Below are 20,256 nucleotides of genomic sequence, written 5' to 3'. Positions count from 1 at the left end.
CCACGGCACGGGGCCGGTGCCCGTGCCTCGCAGCCGCCCCCCGGGGCGCGGAGGAGGGGTGAGCGAGCCGCCCCGGCGGACAGAGGGTCGCGGGAGCCCGCCGCAGCGCCGTGTGAGCGGGACGCCGAGTTGGCGGTGCGGGCCGGGCTCCGGGCTGCGCGCGGGGGCAGGAGCGGGGTGCCTTCTCCCGCGCTGAACTTTCTCTTTCCCCGTCTCCGAAGCGCGCCCGGCGAGGCAAGGTGCGGGGCGGCTGGCGGGATCCCCGCCCCGCTCCGCCGGCATCACATGGTGCTGGGGGAGGGAGGGGGGAGCCGCCCCCCAGCTCTCGCTTCTCGTACAGTTTCTTCCAGTCTCAGCGCTCAACTCCGGCGAGGCTGGAGCGCGGCGCGGGGCTGGGCAGGGCGGGGGCCGGGCGGGCTCCGCCGCCTGCTCCGGGGGCGCCTCTCGGCAGCGGAGGCGGCGGGGAACCGGCACAAGTGCGCGGCGCCTCCGCTGCCTCCCTCCTTCTGATGCCCCTTCGCGACTGCACGCCAGCCCGGCGGCCGCGGCTCCGGGAGGATGCGGCTCTTCCTCCTCTCTGCAACTTTCTGGGGATTGTGCCTGGCTCCAGGTAAGGCGCTCCGCGCCGCTCCCCTGGAGGCGCCTGCGGCGAGCCCGGGCTGCCCGGCGCTGCCCGCAGCGGCCGCGGGGAGGCTTCGTCCCCTCGCAGCCCCTCGACGGAGCCGGCGCCGGGCGCTCAGCGGGAACCTCGCGGTCGCGCACACCGCGCGGGGCAGCGGAGCCCGCCCTCCTGCCCGTGGCCCGGAGAGCTCCCCGCCGGCGGCGAGGGCGCAGCCCGGCCCGGTGCCCCCAGCGCTGGCCGCCGCGGGGCGAGGCGAGGCGCGCTCCGCACGCAGCACCGGCAGCGGACTCGGAGGATGCCGCCTGCTGACCGCCGGCGCCGCGCACACCTCCCCTGGGCGGGGGGCTGGCGGTCGGGCCCTGCGGGGAGCGGGCTTGGTCCCGCCGCCGCAGCGCTCCCTGCGGAGGGAAGACGCGGGGCTGGGGTCCCCGCCGCGGGACCAGACGCTGCTCCCCGACGGGGTCTGGGAGCCGCCGCGCTGCGGTGCGGGGCCCAGCGGAGGGCTGGGAGGAGCGGCTCTCCTGGCGAGCCGTGCGGAGCACCTCGTTTGCATGATAAAGGAGGGAGGTGAAGGATGCTCTGCAGCTGTAATTGTGCATGGCAAAATAGTAATTAAATCATTTGTAATTAATTAGTAGCTAAGTAAACCCGTCGGCATAGATAAGAGCCGGAGCGTATCGTATCTATTAGCCAGGTTGCTCTCTCCGGAGCGCGGTTAGTTTTTAGCCCGCTGCTCTGAGGGCAGCCCCGGGGCCGGGCGGGCGAGGGGTAGCGGCTGCGGTGCCGGTGCCCGTGTCGGTGCCGGTGCCCGTGTCGGTGCCGGTGCCCGTGTCGGTGCCGGTGCCCGTGTCGGTGCCCGCGCCGTGCCGGTGCCCGCCGCCTGCTGGCGGCAGCGTCCCCAGCGCCGCGCCGGGGGAGGCAGGGCCGGAGCGGCGGTACAGCCGCCTGTCCGCCCCGGAATCCCCGTGGAAAGGAGTCCGCTTCTTCCCCAGGTGCTGAGCATATAAGGCATAGCCTCAGCGAAGTGGGCGACACGTTTGTTTTACGTTATTTTTGTCAAAGTACTTTTGCTGAGCTGTTGAGTAGTTAGGAACAGCAAAATGCGAAGAGGGAAAGATAAGGAAGACTTCTGGCACGTGTTGATCGTTTGTTTGGGGTTTTTTAATATAATTCCTCTTATTATTCTGAGCAAAACTCTGTCTGTTCCAGGTTTGAGTTTGCAAATACAGTGCTACCAGTGTGAGGAGTTCCAGCTAAATAATGACTGCTCTGCTCCAGAGTTCATCGTGAATTGTACAGTGAATGTTCAAGATATGTGTCAGAAAGAAGTAATGGAAAAAAGTTTTGGTAAGAATTTAATAAATCTGTTTATTTGTGTTGGATGCCCTTTGTTGCTTTTGGCTCCACCCATTCACAGTCTTCAGCTACAGATGAATCTGGCATTCCTACCTAAAGGGACTGGATTCAATTTCTTATACTTCTGAGTGACTTTGCAACTCAATAAAGTTAATCGCTTTCCTTTAAAACTGGTGTAAAAACTGAAGGATGCGAGCCAAATGTTGATAAAGCTGTTAATACACAGTATTATGGGTCTCAGATTTAGTTTCCCAGCACTGGGAAATTAATAACAACAAGTTAGTTTAATCTCATTACAGTTAATTACATGGGCTTTTTCCCCAAGAGATGGAAGAGCATTAAATTAGTAATTCCCTCCTTTCTTTTATTTACTCTAGCAATTCATATACTCTGAAGGTTCATCTTAAGGGAGGGAAAGTGTAGTCATCTTTGCTTTCATCCATAAAAGAAAACATCAAGCAAAAGGGAGAGAGGGATAAAAAGAACATTTTGGGGACTTTGGGGGGGAGATGAGGGCACAAATGGATACATTTCCCGTACTCATTTTCATTTCGTACTCAAGTCTAAGGGGGCTTTTCCCTCACTGTAATTAATATTAAGTTAGCTTATTTGGAGATGAATGTGTTCAAGAGGAAACTAGCAGTGATCCTGCTTCTTGCCTCTCGTCTTTTGAGCTGTGGTATAAATTGCCTTTTTTTATTCAGCATCATGGAAGGCATTTGAGATTTAGAGAGAACTGTCTTGGTTTTTAGACCACCACATTGCTCTGTAGCCTCTATGTGACTACAAGACTACAGCTTTATTAGGGACTTCAGGGCTGGGCAGGGTGACAAGGAAGCGTGTTTGTGGGAGCTGGAGTTCACGTAACATCCTGCTCTTACTGCAGACGGCCGTTAAGGCGCTGGGTGTTAAAAAGGGCAAGCTAGCAGTAACTCACTGGTGTGCCTCGGTGTAGTGTGACCTCTGTACCACGCGGCAGGCTTAAGGAGCAGAGGGCAGGCTGGGACTTCAGAACCCTGATTTGAGGGGAAGCTGCTCTCTGGGATTGCACATCTTGCAGCCGAGGGCAGTGCTTTAGAGCATGGAGTTTACTGACGTAAAGGACTGTTGGTACGCTGTTAATATCAATCAAGCTGTAGTCTGTCCTTTCTCAGCGCGTCCTTCGCTAACAGCAGAATCCTTCTCTACCTAGCAAATGTGTGCAGCCATCTGTCTTGAACAGTAACATCGGTTCTTTGCATTAGGAAGCTATTAATTAGTATTTTCAAAGTGCTTATCAATCAGCTTGTGCTGGTAGCTTCAGATTGCTACATTAGGAATCCTAGAAAAATAGTAAGAATTGTTGTTACTTATCAACAGTAGCTGAACTGCTGGTACTTTGTTTCATCCTGGGTAACACCATCCACAGTGACTGTATTTCTGTAAAATATTTAGAATCTCTCCAGTGTAGAGAAAAAAGCTGTATGTTTAAAGGAAGATTAGTCTCTTTCAAGCTGTTTATTATTGGAGTATTTTATTTCACGTTTACTTGGAAAGGGTGATGGGGATGGGAGATAGTTGTGGCTTGCAAGGTACTTTTAAAGGCCGAGTACCTCTAAATGAATGTTTGAAGGCTTTGCTATCTGCACACCACAGCTTCTATAGTACTTTTAATAGGTTTGAGTGGATGCTGTGGCAATTCGAAGGGCTATCAATGTGGTATATAGACCTAGACAAAAAAGTCAGTTCTCATTTAATTCTTAACAGTTGTTTGGTGTTGCTTGTTTGTTGTCTGGGGTTTTTTAAGTATCTTCCCTGGTTCCTTCACGTTTTCATTTCAGTAAAACCTCAGACTGTATCAGCCTTCCAGAAACATATCTGTAATCTTCCCTTCACGTGAATGTTGGAAAAGTGTTTTCAGTCAAGTAAACCCCTCACAGAGCAAAGTGCAGCTCTTCTGGATAAGTGGGCATGCACGTGTGCATACGCGCACCCGCGGGTATGTTGAGGCAGCCACTTGGGTGCTGCATGTGTAGAATGGGATGGTCGTCGTGCATCTCTTCTCAGACTAGCAGGCAAGACTGCAGTCTGGCCAGTGTGACCATGGCACACTGAAAATGCAAATTGGAACTGTTTTAATAGATTTTAGATGTAACTTGTCCTTACTCCTATGAAGAAACTGGTTTGCAATATAGTAAATAAGGAGCCCTTACAAGAAACTTTTGGATGTTTGTTTTTGGTTGGGTTTTTTTGGGTTTTTGGGTGGTTTTTTTTTCTGTGCAATTTTATATTGTCTCTGAGCAGATCCTTGGATTTTCCCTTTAGGAGGTAACTAGCGTGCTGTGCATAGCAGGTACTGCTGTTCTATTTTACTTAATTTACTTCTATAAATGCAGTTCTTATTCATTTTAAGCTTAGAGATTGTAAATTTCAGCTAGTGAATCAATTTAAATTTTCAACTTAACTGTTTCACACTGAGCGAAGTTTACATTGCAAGCTTAGTTTCTGTGTTATCCTCAGTCAATTCTAGAGAGGATTGGTTGTAAAACAGAGATGATTCAGTTCATCATCCTTTATTGGTTTTTTTTCCTAATTGATATTTAAATGTGTGTCATATAAATGCCTTATTCTCCCAAGTTTTATTTAATAATTCATTCTACTTCTACCAGTATGTTTCATAACTTGATTCTTTTGGTTGTTGCTTATCACTGAAAGCTGAAATGCTTCAAATATTGATTTTAATTTATAATAGACTTGAGTTTGAATTTTTAACCCAGAATATGAAAGATGTGAATTTGCATTTATTTGACAGCACAATCTCATAATTAGAGTTTTTCCTCTTGACTAGATACAGTCAAAGGAGTATAATTTAATTTTTATAGACTAACCCATTTTTGTCCTTAATAAAATATAGCTGTGTCAGTGAGCAAAATGTTACAAGTTCTCCTAAACCTTATTTAAAAGTTAAATGCAATATTTTGAGATAAAGTTCATGGTCTGAATCAGTAACCTATTGATGTAGTCACCCTTCCTCTGCAGCACGCGTTAATCTGTGTGTTTTGCTATCAAGGGGGTCACTGACTTACATTCTGCGGTGTGCCTACAATATAGTCCCCAGCTTGTAGCCAGTGACTTTTTTTCTTATGTATTTGTTAGTGTCCATTGAGTTGTGCAATGACAGCTCTATGGTTCAGCTTCATTTCTGTATTAAACTTTCTATAAACAACGCAGTGGAGAGCTACAACTCTGTGCAGTTTCTTTATTTACATTGTAGATCGTTCCTTATGCCTGATCATAGTTAAATGAACCATTCCTCTTCAGTCGCTATAAAATTAGGGTTAGTGCTTTAAATGTCACTGTGTTCTCTCAGAACATTATCCCAGTTTTGGGAGAACCAATCTTAGGAAGAACTTTTTGGCTTCAGGTGAGAAACAGCAGCAGCATAGGCATGTTCCTAACTCAGAGCTTAAAAAGTGGCTCTTACTGTGATAGCCTCTGATGTGAGTAGCTAAGAACACAGGTATTAGTCACTAATACTTTGAATTAGATGGACAGGCATGTTATCCCAGCTGCTTGTAGTATCGGGTAGAAATTTGCTCCATTTCACCACTTAAAATGAATTGAGAATTGAGCAGTATGGCAGCATGTATCTGATTAAGTGATTATGGGAACTAGTATAATTCTGCCTCCCCTGCAAACGTGCACTTTGCTATAGTGCAAAGCAGTTTATATTGCAGTTGCACTTCGGGGAACCGTCAGTGCACAGAATTGGAGACTTTGTCAAGTAAATGACAAAATATTTTTAAGCACAGTTCTATTTAAAAATTTTGCTAGAACAAGTTTTATGCAGTTATGTTAACATTCTGTTCCAGTGGGAGATACAGAAGGACAGGATGGTATTTTGCCTGCAATGCAAAAATCTTACAAACTAATTTGTTAATTTAATCTTAAAAAAAAAAAAAATCAGTGCTTTCTTCCTTTAGAGGGATGAATGGTGAGCATGGGAAGTGGCACTGAAGACTACACCAAGTAATTTTTGTCCCACAGAAATTAACGTGAGGGATGCATTTCTAGTGCATTCTTCAGCTGGATGAGCAGATGTTTGAAAACTGTGTAAACGAAATTTTGACAAAGGATTGAAGTTCTTGCTTATAATAATTCCACTTGCAGACACTTTGTGGAAATACCCATGGCAGATTTCCCTCTCCCACTTGCCTCTCTCCTTCCCATCTAGGAACTTTTAACTTAGAAATGTCAGTGCTCCTTCGTTTTTAGAATATATGCAGGAACAAAGAAAACCCACAGTATATTGGGATCAGATGAAACATCTTGATGATATGTAGATGAGTATATAATGTATATATGCTTTTATACATATATCATAGAAAACATACTGATAATGAAGTTTACCTTTTACTGAAGGCAAGAGCTATCTGAGCATTAAGGCTGATCTAAAACCTACTTAAGGCAAAGTGAAACTTGCAACGTGAATGGATCAGAAAGGAATAAAGCATGCAGGATGAGACAGTCAGCCCAGAAAGGTAGCCAGTCTAAATTTCTCAGAACTCACTGTAAGTAAACCTGCCCATGTATATGTTTTGAACAATATACCTTGTGCTCTAACGTAGTTGTGAACATACTTTTACAAACTTACTTTTGCAAGGAAAAAAAAAAAGATCCAGAGTAGCAAGACTGATATTTAAAAATGTCTGTCTATATAAAACTAAGATTGCTTATGAATTTTCCTTTGCAAGTGAATTGGAAAACACCCTCGTTATTTCCATTAATCTGTGATAAGAAACTTCTCTTACTTGTTTGGTTTATCAATGGTCCTCTTAATGTATTTACGTAGTATATAATCCTGCAGTGTAATTAAAGCAATTGCTGTAATTGTGTGCTTAAAAGTAGTGCATGGGAACATCATGAACAAGATCATCATCTCACTGTTGAACTGTAATTGTACTTATTTATTTAACTCTTCTCGGTATTGGTTTCCCAGTCATTTGTTTTATCAGGCAGAGGAAAACAATGTCTAAGTTGTGTGATGAGTTACCTGTGATTATTACTTATTTTTTATCTTACTGTGTTGCTGCCATGATTAAGTTGCTTCATGTATGGCTGTTAAGGATTACAGAAGCACATGCTTTTTTCTGTTTTCATGTATAACATCCATTAGTACTAATACTAATTGCATACTTGTATCAAGGGGAGATTATAATCTGGTGTACATTTGTTGATAAAATGATTAAAACAGCAAACAAAGTTTAATGTCTTCTGAATCACTGTAGGCATTAAAGTTTTATAGGTAATAGCTGCATCCCCAGGATCCATTTAGAAACTGTAAGAAACATCCACTGAGCTGGCAGTGGATTTTTTTTATTTTCGTCCACACTGTCTCTCTTGGTCAAAGCATATCAACATAACTCAAAAGAACTTTTGATTTTTTTTTTTAATCAAAGTAAAGCATAATGTAATAAATCTTTACTGACAGTTTAAAAAAAAAAAAAAAAAGAAAAACTTGGCATGTGACAGTTGTTACCTGTAACATCGTATCTCGTGCTACCAGATGCCCATTGAAATGAAGACATAGTAACCAATCTTGGAAACATGCAGTTCATTTTTTATGCTGAATAAAAGACTTACGATATATGTTGTTAATTTGTACTCTATGCTGAAAACCTGGAGCTGTGGATGTATTACCATTCCGAAACACTTTTTTCAGCTGCCAAAGCTGTTTTCTTACTAGTAAATTCCTTCCAATCTTTGGGCTGCTCAGAAGACTTCCAGCCACATATGGGATGAACTGAACTAAGTGCGTCAGCTAAGGAGAAATTACAGACAGTGTGTAGTAGATTGCTGTTCTGACTGCTGTTAAATGTAGAAAAGCAACAGTGGAGTTAACAGTTCAAGCAGTTTATGACTTGAAAGTCATGACAAAGATCCAAGTGCAGAAGTGATGAAGGGCTGTATTATTTTAAGGAAGTTGTGGTATCTGGTCCAGTGAATTTCATTTTTCACAGGACATGGACAATAGCTTTTTATGTTATTTTATTTCTCAGACTTGTATGAAAGGTATACAAATGAATTTTGTGAGGATACAGTGCCTGCAGCCTGGTGTCTCCTAAACCTCCTTTAAGAGTTTCCTATTGCATTTCACACACAGATGAGTCTGTGTTTCCAAAAACTTATTGTGGCCTGACCCTATCACTTGTCTTAGCTCCCAGTCACCTTATCAAAACGTTGGCAAGCGTGTTTTCATTAATCCAAACTGTTTTCATTTCCATTTTTCCTTTGTAGTCTGGATATTTTTTTGAAAACTTGATATAACCTATTTTGCCAAATTACCAATGAGTCTTTGAATGTGGAAAAAGTAATATAAAAACCAGGCAAATCCTACTCTGAAGCTGAACAGGCTGTAAGCATGAAAATAGCTAAAGATATAAATGCTGAATGGATTTCAAAGGTACTGGCATGCAAGTGTAAACATGTGAGCCATTCCATTGAAATTGGTAAGGACATTAATTAGTAGGATGCAACAAGGCTATTCACGTGCAAAATAATTTATGGGACTTATTACAAGGGTATAGCATTTTAACACTTGTAAAGGCATAAGGACTGTGGCTTCCCAGTTTGTTTCATCAGATAAGGATTGTCAAGAAAAATGCTCATACACGATTCTGAAAATTAAGTCTAAGTTCACCTCTCTTGCTGGAAGATTGTGTATGTTTTGATCTTGAAATGCAAGGCCTTTACCTACCTTTACATCAGGAAAGCACAGATGGTGGAAGGCTGCGAGCCAGCTTTGTTTGAAAGATTGTATGTTTTAGTGCTTGACCGTAAGTCTGCATCAGTGAGCAGAGAAATGAATAAGGACAGTAAACAACCAAAAGAATTAGATATGCAGGTGAAAGTTGAGCTTTAACTTCTGGTTTGTAACCTCCTGTGGCTTTAAAAAATTATTTGATAATGCCACCATTAGCAGCTGTACTTAACTTTCTCAGTCAATGCATTTTTAAGCACTTCAGTGCCTTGCTTCTGCTTTGTGATACTGCAAGCAATGACAAAGACTACTTTGTGCCATTATTTACGTTATTAACGATGCAGTTTTGATTCATATTTCCAGTACTGGAATTAGAACGCATGACTTAAAAAGCGATATAATGGTAATCCAAACCCTTGTCCTCTGTCAGTCAACAATTGTCCGGTTTTCTTCTAAGATGATTTAATTTCTGCAAGCTGCCATGTCAGTTAGGGTCAGAAGGTGAGTGAGGAGGCCAGTCTTTCATTTTCAAAAGCCTCCTCTTAGTTTCTGCAAAAAAGTGCAACTTTTAAAAAGTGTCAAATGTATGGAGGAGTTGTGATGATATTGAGTAAGTTTTCATAGAAAATTATGATGAAAATATGCTAATTTAACCAGGTAGGGTTGGGGCGGGGGGTGTGTTTTGTTTTGGGTTTTTTGTTTCATTTTGGGCTTTTGTTTTGGGTTTTTTGTTTGGTTGGGGGGGGGGGGGGGGTGTTTTTTTGGTTTTTTTACAGAATTGTACACTCTGTAAGAGCCTAATGGCATGAATATGCTTTTACCTTGTCTACTGAATGCATCAAAGGGAGGGGATAGGGATGAAATAGCTGCAGTCTAAAACACAGGATTAAAAATCGGGAAGCGTGTGACATAGCTTTGCAATAGATTTCAAGTCACTTAATATCAGTGCCTCCATTTTTTTCATCTGGAAAACACTGATCTTGGTTGCTTAGAGTATGTAATTAGCTCTTTATAAGTCAATTAGTAAATTTCATGATAAAACTTCTGGCAAGGTGCAAATTATTTGAACCACTCGTGGGCTCCAGAGAGGAGGTTGAGAAGATGAGGATAGGAAGAGTTAGTGTAAAATGAAACACAGAGGACATGGTTGGGTATGGTTATACTTTACACTAGCTTGAACTGTTTTTTTAACAGTGCATTTACAATCATAGATGAAAGGATTTGTGTTGGGGAAGCTTAATTCATACTTTAAACCAATAAAAACATGATCTGACTAAAACCATGACTGTTTGGGGAAGCACAATGTCAGGAGAATGATTGCTTTTCAACATTCAGTCACCTTCTAAGATATTTAGGACCTTATTAGATAAAATATTTATAATCGCTTTCTGCAGAAAACAGCAAATCACAATAGGACCTTTTGCAGCCTGCCACTGTATGATGTATGTGAACAGGTACTAGCTAAGGAATACACAATTATCATAGCAAAACCACTGAAGGCATAAAAAGTTGAGCATAAAACCTAATGTGAAAACTAAAAACCGTAATTTAGAAACCTATTTGTGTGTAGTCTGAACCCAATTTTGAACATTACAGATATAGTAAAATCCAGAAATAGTCACATGTGTATTTTATGTACCTAAAGGGATATTAAATGTTTACGTGTTGCTCTTCCTAGTGTAAGTTCCCATTTTAGATTTCAGCAGACATCACAAAAAGAGCTTTTATAACTCCTGCTGGGTACTGAATGTCACTCAAGTAGAGGGTAAGCAAGTGACAGTTTAGGGCAAGAAATAAAGGATGAAATATATAATCGAAATCACAAAGCAAGCATGAATAGGCAGACAAGACATCAAGTGTAAGCACAACAAGAAGGAAAACTTGGAGATTCACCAAGACCAGAAAATTGAAAGTTTCAGTGAAATAAGATAATTGGAACTATTCAGGATACTAAAACAAAAGGGGGAGTATCAGTTCATATACATGGTCCTTATGCTTGTCTTTATGAACAACAACATTAAGAGAACACCCAAAACAAATCACAAATCATGAAAGCGTGCTAACGCTAGAGCTGGGACAACTCTAGTGCTGGGGACTTCTCATGGGTTGCGTGTGCCACAATACAAGTTGTCCACTGTTGGACAGTTTTCTGCCTTTTGCATGGAGGAGATGGGCAAGATTAAAATCTAGAAGAGTTGAGTGGAGAAATTCTGCTGAAGTCATAACAGCACACCACAAAACTTGTCTTCATCTGCCTGTTAACTTTGAGTTATTTATCTTAAGATATAAAACTTTTCTACATGCCTGGATCTATGGCTCTGTGTATGCCTCCAACTCCTGGTTCAGTCTTGAAAAGGCAGTTTTGTAACTGCTCAAGGATGCCTTGTTCCTGGACCCTAGTTGGGCATAGACTGTCTTCTAATGCTCCAAAAGATTTGATGCAGCAGGCATGCTCAGAGTACACGCAGAAGATTTTGCTAAAGCAGTATTTGTGGAATGAGTTGCAGAAGACAAATGTGACTTTATGCATGCCTCCGAAATTGGATATGTACAAAACACTGTAGCAAAAGCTTTCTTTAAAAATGAGGAGTGTCAGTCATGACCCATGAGAGAGAGCATTTGGCTTGGAAAAGTTAGTGTTGGGCTAAACAACATCATCTACTTGACGGGAGTCAAACTTGCAGCTAAGAGTTTTGTGGCCATGAGGCCATAGAGTGTTCTGGGGTGAAGCAGAGGGCTGCAACTTCCTGCTGAGGTGTGCCATTGCAGAAGGTGGTTTCAGAGTAGTTGGGTCATAGAGTGGGAAGGTGACTGTCTTTTTTAGAAATTAGGTCACTGATCTCGGAGGTGGTATCCTAGTTGCCTGTTTTGGCTTCAGAGACTCTCTGTGTGTTTTGCTGAAGGACAGTCTTGAGAGTCCAGGTACAACCTAAAGATACACACTGCTAGGATTACGGTTGGCTCTTAAGTTGGAGCGTCATGCTTACACTTGCTCTTTTTTTGTCTGTACCTGCTGTAACAGAAGAGGTGGAGGTGCCTAATAAGATCCTTTTCAAGCAGTAAGAGAAAAAGCTTGGATCTTCTGGTGCCTTCTGCATACACAGTGTAAGAAGTAGGTGTGATGTCACCTTTTTTGGTTGTCCTAGTAACAAGTTAAGCTGTTATTCAAGAGAACATGTACTGGGCTCTGCAGACAGGGTAGGTGGAAGAACTCTCACTTTTGGATTTGAATAAATTGCAGCATGAATTGTTTGTTGCTATCAAGACTGAACGCATCTGCATGTGGCCAAAGCAGAGTGCCAGGGTGCGGGTGCACTGACTAGACTGCAGCTAAGCAGGGGGTTGAGGTTGGCAGGTCGGGGGGCGGGGGGTATAGAATGGATCTAGGTAAGAAAATCAGTATTACAAGTAGGAACTATAGAAAAGCCTTCAGAGTTATACCACCACTTCATTGCATGGAATCATGGAATAAGGCAGAAATCCTCCAGAAATAGTAGTTTCAGCCTTGACACTATCTAAATGTATGATCACATATGGGGCAGAGAGAGGTGTTACAATGGGCAAGTTGCTCAGTCTAGGAGTTCATTTTCACCCAATGTAAGCCCAAAGCTTTTTTTTTTTTTAAATGATAGTTATAGTAGGTGTATGTGGAAGGAGAGGGTGTGGAATATTACTGCATTATCACACAGATATTCTAGCCTTGTGTACTCCCCTCTCTTCTTAAAAGTACTTGTACTTGAATTACATCCTCAGCCAACCCCACAAACCTTGAAGCCAAAATGAAGGAAAATCAATTGGTCAGTAGTAGGTACTTTATAGCAAAACATCATTATAGTACCTACACCTATGCATAACCCATGCTAGTGTTGGGAGGCTGCTGAATCCGTGAAAAAGGACAAATTATTCAGTACTCATCCATCAGGAGATTGGGCAGTAAATATACTAATTGTATATTAGTAAGTATAATAATTGAGCACTAGTGTAAACTGTTGAGAGTAGGTAGCTGGGAATGACCCCATCCCAGTAAAAGCAGAGTGTAAAATGTGTAGTCTCCTTGCCTAGCCAGCAACTCACAACAATCTGAGGTAGAAGAAAAGCTGCCAGAAAGGTTTGCAATTATATTTTTAGGTGATGTGTTAATGAACGTATCAAGCTGATTGCTCAAGCAAGAATATCCGGTAATTAGCAGTTATGTCTGTGGTATGAGTCTTACGAGGCAGATAACCGCTTTGAAGAACTGTCTGCAGTTCAGCCTGCTGGTGGTGAATGATTCAGGAAGATCTCCGAAATAGTTTCAGAACTGACTCAACAGTACAATAAACCACTGCAAGAGAGGAGTCTGAGGAGAGACATCCTTGAGCTATAAAAGCAATTAATCTCTAGAGATAATCCAGAAAGGATGTTGCTGTCCTGTCTGAACTCTGTGGGTGAACTGCAGTAACTGGGGTACATGAACCTGTTTGCTGGAGCAAGGAGAGTAGTGTCCCTGGCATCAAACCATGGAAGTCAGTTGTACTAATTTCCTACCACAATTAAACTGGAATCACAATATGACAGGAAGAAGTTTTAAAGAGTATTTTTCCTGCCTTTCTTTAATGCATACTATTTAAAGTGTCAGTGCTTTTTCACACTCATGGTTAAAAAAAAAAAGTGAAGTCACGGCTGAAGTGTTTTAAAAATGTCACTCCTGTAGTCTTAGCATTCTTTTTTCCATCAATCTTCTATGCCTGTTTTCATTGTATCTTGCTATAAGGATACTGCAGAATTGGAAAAAAGCACAGTCTTTCTCTGCTGACCAAGTTGAGTTCATACCTGATGCTTCGTAAAAAGCACAATTAGTGTATGATAGCAGCTAATTTGTTAGCTCAAAAGACTCTGTCAGGACTTAAAGAAAAAAAACTTGGATGTGAAGGGCATGTCTTTAGCCAAGTAGCTACTGAAAACCGATAGAAATGCTGACTTTTTTAATTATGTAAAGAGTCTTGTTACAATTCAGATTACTGGAGCTGTGAATGGGAATAAACAATCATTTGGGAGTGGAATTTTCTATTGTAAGACATATTTACAGAAAAGCCACAGGAGAAGCGTTACAACGGGATTTTACTACTAGTTAGATTATTCTCTCTTTTTAGGCATGAACATGATCCATCTGTGCATGAAACTTTGAGTTGTAAAATTTCGGTCTGTGCAGGAATACTGTGTTTTGACTTCAAAAGGAGCTCAAGATTATTCCATGGAATTTATCCTGAAGAACAGAGCTGTTGTAAACACATGGAGTTAAGCTACAGGACTGATTTTTTGCAGGAGAGGTCTCCTAGAGTTGCCTGGTAAAAACCATGCCTCAGAGGGCATTACCTAATTGTTCACAGCACTGAGCAATTCTAGTCTCCTAGTCTACAGGACAGTTGCAAAGTATATGGTATTTCAAGGACCTAAACTAATCAATCACTTAGTAGTTCAAATTGTGAACAGGGCTTTGCAGGAATCCTGTGAAAAGGAAATGGCAGGAAGAGAGCGATCTATAAAACAACAGGAATAGGAAATCTGCCAATGTCTAAAGCTTTTTAGAGGCTTGGTCGTTGAGGGGAAAGTCGAGATCCACTGCTGTTCATGTGGAAGACTAAGGAACAGCTGAGTTTGTTGGGTGGCTGTAGCTGCAGGGAAGGAATCTGAGATGAGGAGATGGGGGATTACAGATGGAAGAACAATCGCTGTGCCTAGTTCCATTGAATACAGGATTCCTTTCTCAAGAGGGACGGGGAAGGAAAAAAGGTATTTGTAGCCATGGGAGGGTCGTGTCTGCCTCAGCTCTTGGAAGACTGCAGGAGGAACATGGAAAAAGCACCAGGAAACATCAGCTGAGATTTCAGTATTGTAAGGCTATCAGTGGCAGCACAGCTGAGGATTCATGACAGCAGTGGTTCGTCAACAGGCAGAGGTCTCTTCTTTTTGCAAACTATAGTAATAAAGTGTGCCTCTTGATCTGTGTGCCTTTGCCGTTACAGCTAGAACAGCCTGTAGCTCCTCTTCCTTCTTGAGAAAAGGCTCTACCTGCTGTGTTGATTGATTGAAGCTCACTGGAGACAGAGGAAGATTTAACACTGACTTGAGGGCTTCTCTTCGTAAGTTTAACTAGACAGATAGCCTTAAAACACGTTTTAGAGTTTAGATTTGCAGAGGGAGAACACAAAACAGGGAAACACCTGCATTGTTGGGATGGCAGCAATGTTGTGACAGTATAAAAGAATTGCTTTAATTACAATTCTCTGAAGACAGGAAATCCTTCTTTCTAAGCATAACCCAAACAAACAGTGTTTTGCTGCTATACACAGCACTTCATAGCGCAGTGGCAGTTGCTACTGCAGAGGTATCTACTGGACTGCGTAAGTGCTGTAGAGCTGATTTCCAAAGTCCCCGGAGACTGAACAAGTATCTGCAGGTAGTGTAAGTTCAGTACCTACAGGTCATATTCCTGCTTCACTCCCTCCAAAAAAAGTCTTGATTGCTGTGTATTTAAAAACATTCTGGGACTGCGCTACAGGATGCAGAGGCATCGTTCTGCAAGGGAATTCTGCTCCCATGCCCTTCAGAAGAAGAAAAACTTTTGAGAATCCCATATTCAAAAGGAATAGTGATTTTATTATCCTTAGAAATATTCACCTCTCTTTGCAACGCAATACAAGCAAACCTCTGTTATCTATTTATGTGTTGTGTCTATGTTTTTCCAACACACAATTTCTACTGTATCTCTTGCAGGAAAATTTTAGAGTAATGAGAGGTAGAACTGCCATAACCATTTTCCACTGTGACAGGGGAAAATGCAACTATGTATTTTAAAGCCTTTATACACCATTTTAAAATAATAGCTATGTGCATCAGAATGTACTTTTTTCAGGTAAAAACAATTTCAGAAATTATAAATTTAACTAGATTATTAGTTAAAGTTAGATTAAATTAAATTACATTTAAAAAGGGAAGACTTTCAACTCAGAAAAGCCATTTCTGTACAAATGGAAATATTTGTTGTTGAGGGTATTAAGCTTCAAAGACAGCAAGAACTGAGATTACCTGGAAAAGTACTTCTAGTTTTTCTTTAAAAAAATAAGAGGAGGGGGGAGATGAAAGTTTTGCTGATAGTCATTCTGCTTTTATTCTTGGTTACTTGTCTCTGTGTGGCAAATGAACAAGAAAAGGGAAAAAAAATGCTCAAAAGACAAATTAACAGCCTAGAAAACTGTAATTACTGAGACACCTTAAACAACTCAGACATGTTCAGCAACAGAAACAAGTCATTTTCAAACTAACTGCATTCCAGTTTATAAGCTATTCAAACAGCTTATTCTGAAAGATGAAGAATTCTGGTTATAAAATGCATCACATTTGATACACGTTATGTAAATCAAGTTTGTAGTATTTTTGGTTCCAACCAGAATCAAATAAAAGAAAAATCCAAACCAGAGTGACTGTGCTTCTGCAGTGCAGAGCTGTTAGCTGTGTCACAGCTGAGGTGTCTGGCTTAATCACCAGCATTGCTTTGGAGACGGAAACTGGTTTTGCAACAGTTTTCAAGCATGAATCGTGTTGTAAAGCAAAACCGTGTTCATATCAAACTAAGTAACCTTTGCTTTGTGTCACAGGAATCATGTATCGCAAATCCTGCGCGTCTTCAGCAGCGTGTCTGATAGCCTCTGCTGGGTACCAGTCCTTTTGTTCTCCAGGGAAGGTGAACTCTGTTTGTATCAGCTGCTGCAACACTCCACTCTGCAATGGACCCCGGCCGAAGAAGAGGGGGAATTCTGGCGTGGTGCCGAGGGCACACGTGATCACCACCGTTCTGCTCCTTAAATTGGCTCTTTTGTTTTTGTATTGCTAAACTTCAAGCAAGTTTTTTGCCCTGACACAGTTTGTTCTGTCTCCTCCTTTCTTCAAAGACACTGCAATCATTTTCTGTTTGTTTCCAAATCCCTGTCAACGGTGAGGGAGGTTCAGTGGTTGTGGGGAGAGAGGGGCTAATACTTTTGGCAGCTAATGAATTCGGTTAGCAGATTGAATTTCCAGCGTGTACTTAAAAATCCCAGCAGCAGGATATGGAACTGCTGCTCTTTTTGTGTAATTGGAAACAAATCCATCTGTGTTACTCCTTTTAAGATGTAGTCAATTCCTCAGTCATTTTAATTTCCATGTTTTTAAGTTCATTGCTAATCATTAACTTTGCCTTATGAAGTCATACTTGATGTTCACAAAGGCCGTTTTGTGCATCTGGACTGGGCTCTGAGCTAGTCTCTAGTGGCACAACTTCCAAGCTGGGCTCCGGTGGTTCGAGACCCGGTTTCTGTGGACTGCAGTCAGGCTTGGTCTCATTCTGAAAAGTGCTTAAAAAAACTTTGTTATTGCCCCTTGTAGAAGAATTGCGCCGAGACGAAATGAAGAGCAGTGGGCGCAGAGACCGACTGCTCCTTGCTCTGGAGCTGAGGTTGGCTCTGAGAAACTTCTCCTTGTTGGCATGCTCTATTGTCAGGTGGCAGCGGAGGACCTGCAGAAACACGCTGCGGAACTGCTGAGAAGAGATGTTGTACAGGAGGGGGTTCACCACCGAGCTGAGGTAGAAGAAGATGTTGGCGATGGGAAAAAGAGTGATGTACGCTCTGAAGTAGGGGACAGTCCAGTCCTGCTTTGGTTTAGCAGCAGCCATGATCCTTCTAACCTGGTTTGGCATCCAGCATATTGCCAGAGTTGCAACAATCAGTCCTGCGAACAGAAAGACGAAGAAAGAAGTGTGCATACATGGGGGAAAAAAACCATAAAATACTTAGTATCAGTTCTGCATTTACTTGTTAGGAAATAGTACCAATTTTTCAATGTTTTGCTTGACAGCTTTTTCTGCCAGTAGCATTTTTTTGTTTGTTGTTTTTAATAACTGTTACAAGGTCATTGCAGCACATGCTCTGATGAATGACTGCATAGTGCTTGGATAGTGTTTCTTTGTACCTATTGTCGTTTATTAGTTTTCAAAGTGTTCTTTCATTGATATCTGTATCTTTGGAAAGAATGCATTTTTATTTTGGTTTGTGTTCTTACATTTCTTATGTCTTTCCCTTTACTTTGAAAAACAAACAAAATAAATAGAACCTATAGCCATATTAGATCAGGCAATACCCAGAAGAGATCAGATTCTTGTTTGTACTTTACAAAAAATAAGTATGCATAATAATATATTTCATGTTATTTTTGGTAAATTTCCTCTTACAGAAGATATTTTTAAGTAAAAATATGTATGGATCTTTTTATGGTAATTAAGATATGTTGGGCTTTCTTAAAAATCAAATTCCAGTGGAATTAAATGATGAATGTAAATGAGAAAAACCCAAGCCTAGTCATGGAAGTGTAAGCAGTTTCAGATTATAAATTATGCTTAAAAATGTGGTATCTGACCATTTTGTATTTATATGTAAATATAAATACATGTTGCTGCATCACTAATGGCATTAAAAAGGGGGTGACTTGTGTTGGATGTCTGAAAATTCTGCCTCTGTGGACCGGCGTTCTCTAGGGTTGCAGTGGCGATGCTGTCTTCAGAACGGCAGCCCTGAAGAAACGTATGGGTGAACCTGAGCAGGCTCTGTTCCCAGGCAGGAGACGGAGCAGGGGAAAGGCACTCAAATCCTCGTTGGCATCCACTGCTTCTGGTGCACGTAAGCGCTGGAAATCCTGACATCTTGCATGAAATACCAGGTGCACAAAATAATTCCTCTCAGTGCTCCCCCCAGCAAATGTTAATTCTGAAACACAATGCAGCCACCAGTTTACTGTTTCCGTTTTGTTTTCCTCTTTGCAGGAAATGTGCCTTATGTGAAGACTTAGAGGGAGCAGAAGTGGCAGGTTGGCTTCCCTGCTGCAGAGGCACAAAATAGTTGAGAGTATGCTGATGGTGCGCAGTTTTCATTTCCGGTAGACTTTTGTTATATTGCTGATCTCCTCCAAGGTCTAGGCTCCTTCCTCAACAGAAGCACAGAAATGTTTTAATTCTTACCTATCTAGACTAAGTCAGATTGCCCCCATTGAACAGATCACTGTAGGAACGCAGTTCTGAAATTGTGCACGCTGATTTTTCAAGCCAGGAAAATGATACTTCAGTAGTGGGAAGACATGAGTGTAACGGGGAAGGTGGGCAGAAAAGAGAAGAAAGATTTTTCATAACTTTGAAACTGCCAGAGCTTAAACAGGGTATGTCCAAGTTCTCTCCACCACCACCCCCAAGCAAAGAAAAGGTATGAAATGTCTTTTTTTTTTTAAAGGAATTAATTTTCTTAATGAAAAGGTATAATTACTTTAACAAATTTATGATCTCACTGAATGAGCTACCAAATAAAAGTTGTCTTTTTGATAATTTTCTTCTGTAATCACTTAATGTCACAATAATTTTGGTAGGATGGGGAAGTAGCGTTATCTTAAACTTACAGCACTGGATTAAGAGCCCCGGAAGGCTGTTCTTAGTAGACAGGTGATAAATGCATTTATCTTTGCCATTTTCTGTTCTTTAACCACCATAACTCTCCTCAGCCACAGTCTCTTTATTCTCATTCCCATTCCTGCACAATCCCATGCCCCTCTGCTTGGCTGCCCTACTCTTCCCCTGCCTTCTTGCCTCATTTTTCAGTACCTGTTGTGTCTCTGTCATAAGCTGATCTGAATTTTGTATTAGCCCTGCAAATCTTCTAGCCTTCGGTGCTTTTTTCTCTGCTGTCAGCATAACAAATACAGGGATAGCGGTCCTCGCACCGACCAACAGAAAATAAGGAGCCCTGAGCAGTGACTTGTGACAGGCCTTATAAAAAGACAGTGAAGGGATGCTCCTGCTCCATTGTGGCTTCTTCTCCTGCGCAACTTCAGTGCAAAGCCCACAAACCCAGGTCTGCAGAATTCTTGTCAACCAGATGATCTCTTTCAAGGGAAAAGAAAATAAGCTCTATAGTGTAAATTTTTTGTTCTTAGAAACAGGATACTTCAGCATGCTGATTAATAGTTCCCTAAATTATGAATGCTGCTGTGAAAAACTGTGACCAAACAATGCGTGCATTCAGTTTTAAAGCTCAAATGCAGTGCTCCGAGATGTCTGATTTTTTGCTTGTATCCGAATTCTTTGCCATTGACCTTTCTTTTTAGTTCAAACTGCCAAATGCTTAAGATTCCCCCTTATATTCTTCAGACACTTTTGTTCTGGGGAACTGAGTATTTTGTTGTGTGTACAGCAAGTGAAAAATGAGCTGCTCGTGCTCTTGCACAGTGCGGTGAAGTTAGTCTTTTGGGGGGTGGGAAGGGATGTCTGTAGAACTTTGTTGTTTTCCAGGGATGAGTAAGTGTTCATTTTTACACTTGAAAAAGATGCTTGTTGATTTGAAGGAGATGCACCATGGAAATAAACATGCTGACAAATTCACAATATTTTTTTTCCAACTGTTCACGCTTGACGTGGAGGTATGAAGTAAACTGAAGTGCATCAGAAGAAAATCTTTATGTTCAGACCTTAGCATATTAAATA

The 20,256-nt window shown here is 41.9% G+C and overlaps 2 protein-coding genes across 2 annotated transcripts; one reads left to right on the top strand and one right to left on the bottom strand.

The window, feature by feature from the left end:
* Positions 1-24: 24 nt before the first annotated feature.
* On the top strand, positions 25-17,664 carry LYPD1 (LY6/PLAUR domain containing 1). The gene is made up of 3 exons (XM_075511545.1): positions 25-610; positions 1,832-1,969; positions 16,355-17,664. The coding sequence occupies exons 1-3, from the start codon at positions 559-561 to the stop codon at positions 16,588-16,590; spliced, it is 426 nt and encodes a 141-aa protein (XP_075367660.1). The 5' UTR covers positions 25-558; the 3' UTR covers positions 16,591-17,664.
* On the bottom strand, positions 16,942-17,523 carry LOC142414388 (G-protein coupled receptor 39-like). The gene has a single exon (XM_075511544.1). It carries the CDS (start codon positions 17,497-17,499, stop codon positions 16,942-16,944), a length of 558 nt encoding a protein of 185 aa, XP_075367659.1. The 5' UTR covers positions 17,500-17,523.
* Positions 17,665-20,256: the final 2,592 nt, after the last annotated feature.

The sequence above is a fragment of the Mycteria americana genome, chromosome 9 (genome assembly GCF_035582795.1).
Source record: "Mycteria americana isolate JAX WOST 10 ecotype Jacksonville Zoo and Gardens chromosome 9, USCA_MyAme_1.0, whole genome shotgun sequence".
NCBI classification, from domain to species: Eukaryota; Metazoa; Chordata; class Aves; order Ciconiiformes; family Ciconiidae; genus Mycteria; species Mycteria americana.
Note: the sequence above shows the minus strand (reverse complement) of the source record. Positions and strands in the feature narration are given on the sequence as shown.

Bases quoted from the DNA above. Each gene is read 5' to 3' on its own strand.
- LYPD1 (XM_075511545.1), top strand. From the start codon at position 559: ATGCGGCTCTTCCTCCTCTCTGCAACTTTCTGGGGATTGTGCCTGGCT. The intron at 611-1,831 runs GTAAGGCGCTCC...TGTCTGTTCCAG, and splicing joins GGGATTGTGCCTGGCTCCAG to GTTTGAGTTTGCAAATACAG. The intron at 1,970-16,354 runs GTAAGAATTTAA...TTTGTGTCACAG, and splicing joins AGTAATGGAAAAAAGTTTTG to GAATCATGTATCGCAAATCC.
- LOC142414388 (XM_075511544.1), bottom strand. From the start codon at position 17,499: ATGCACACTTCTTTCTTCGTCTTTCTGTTCGCAGGACTGATTGTTGCA.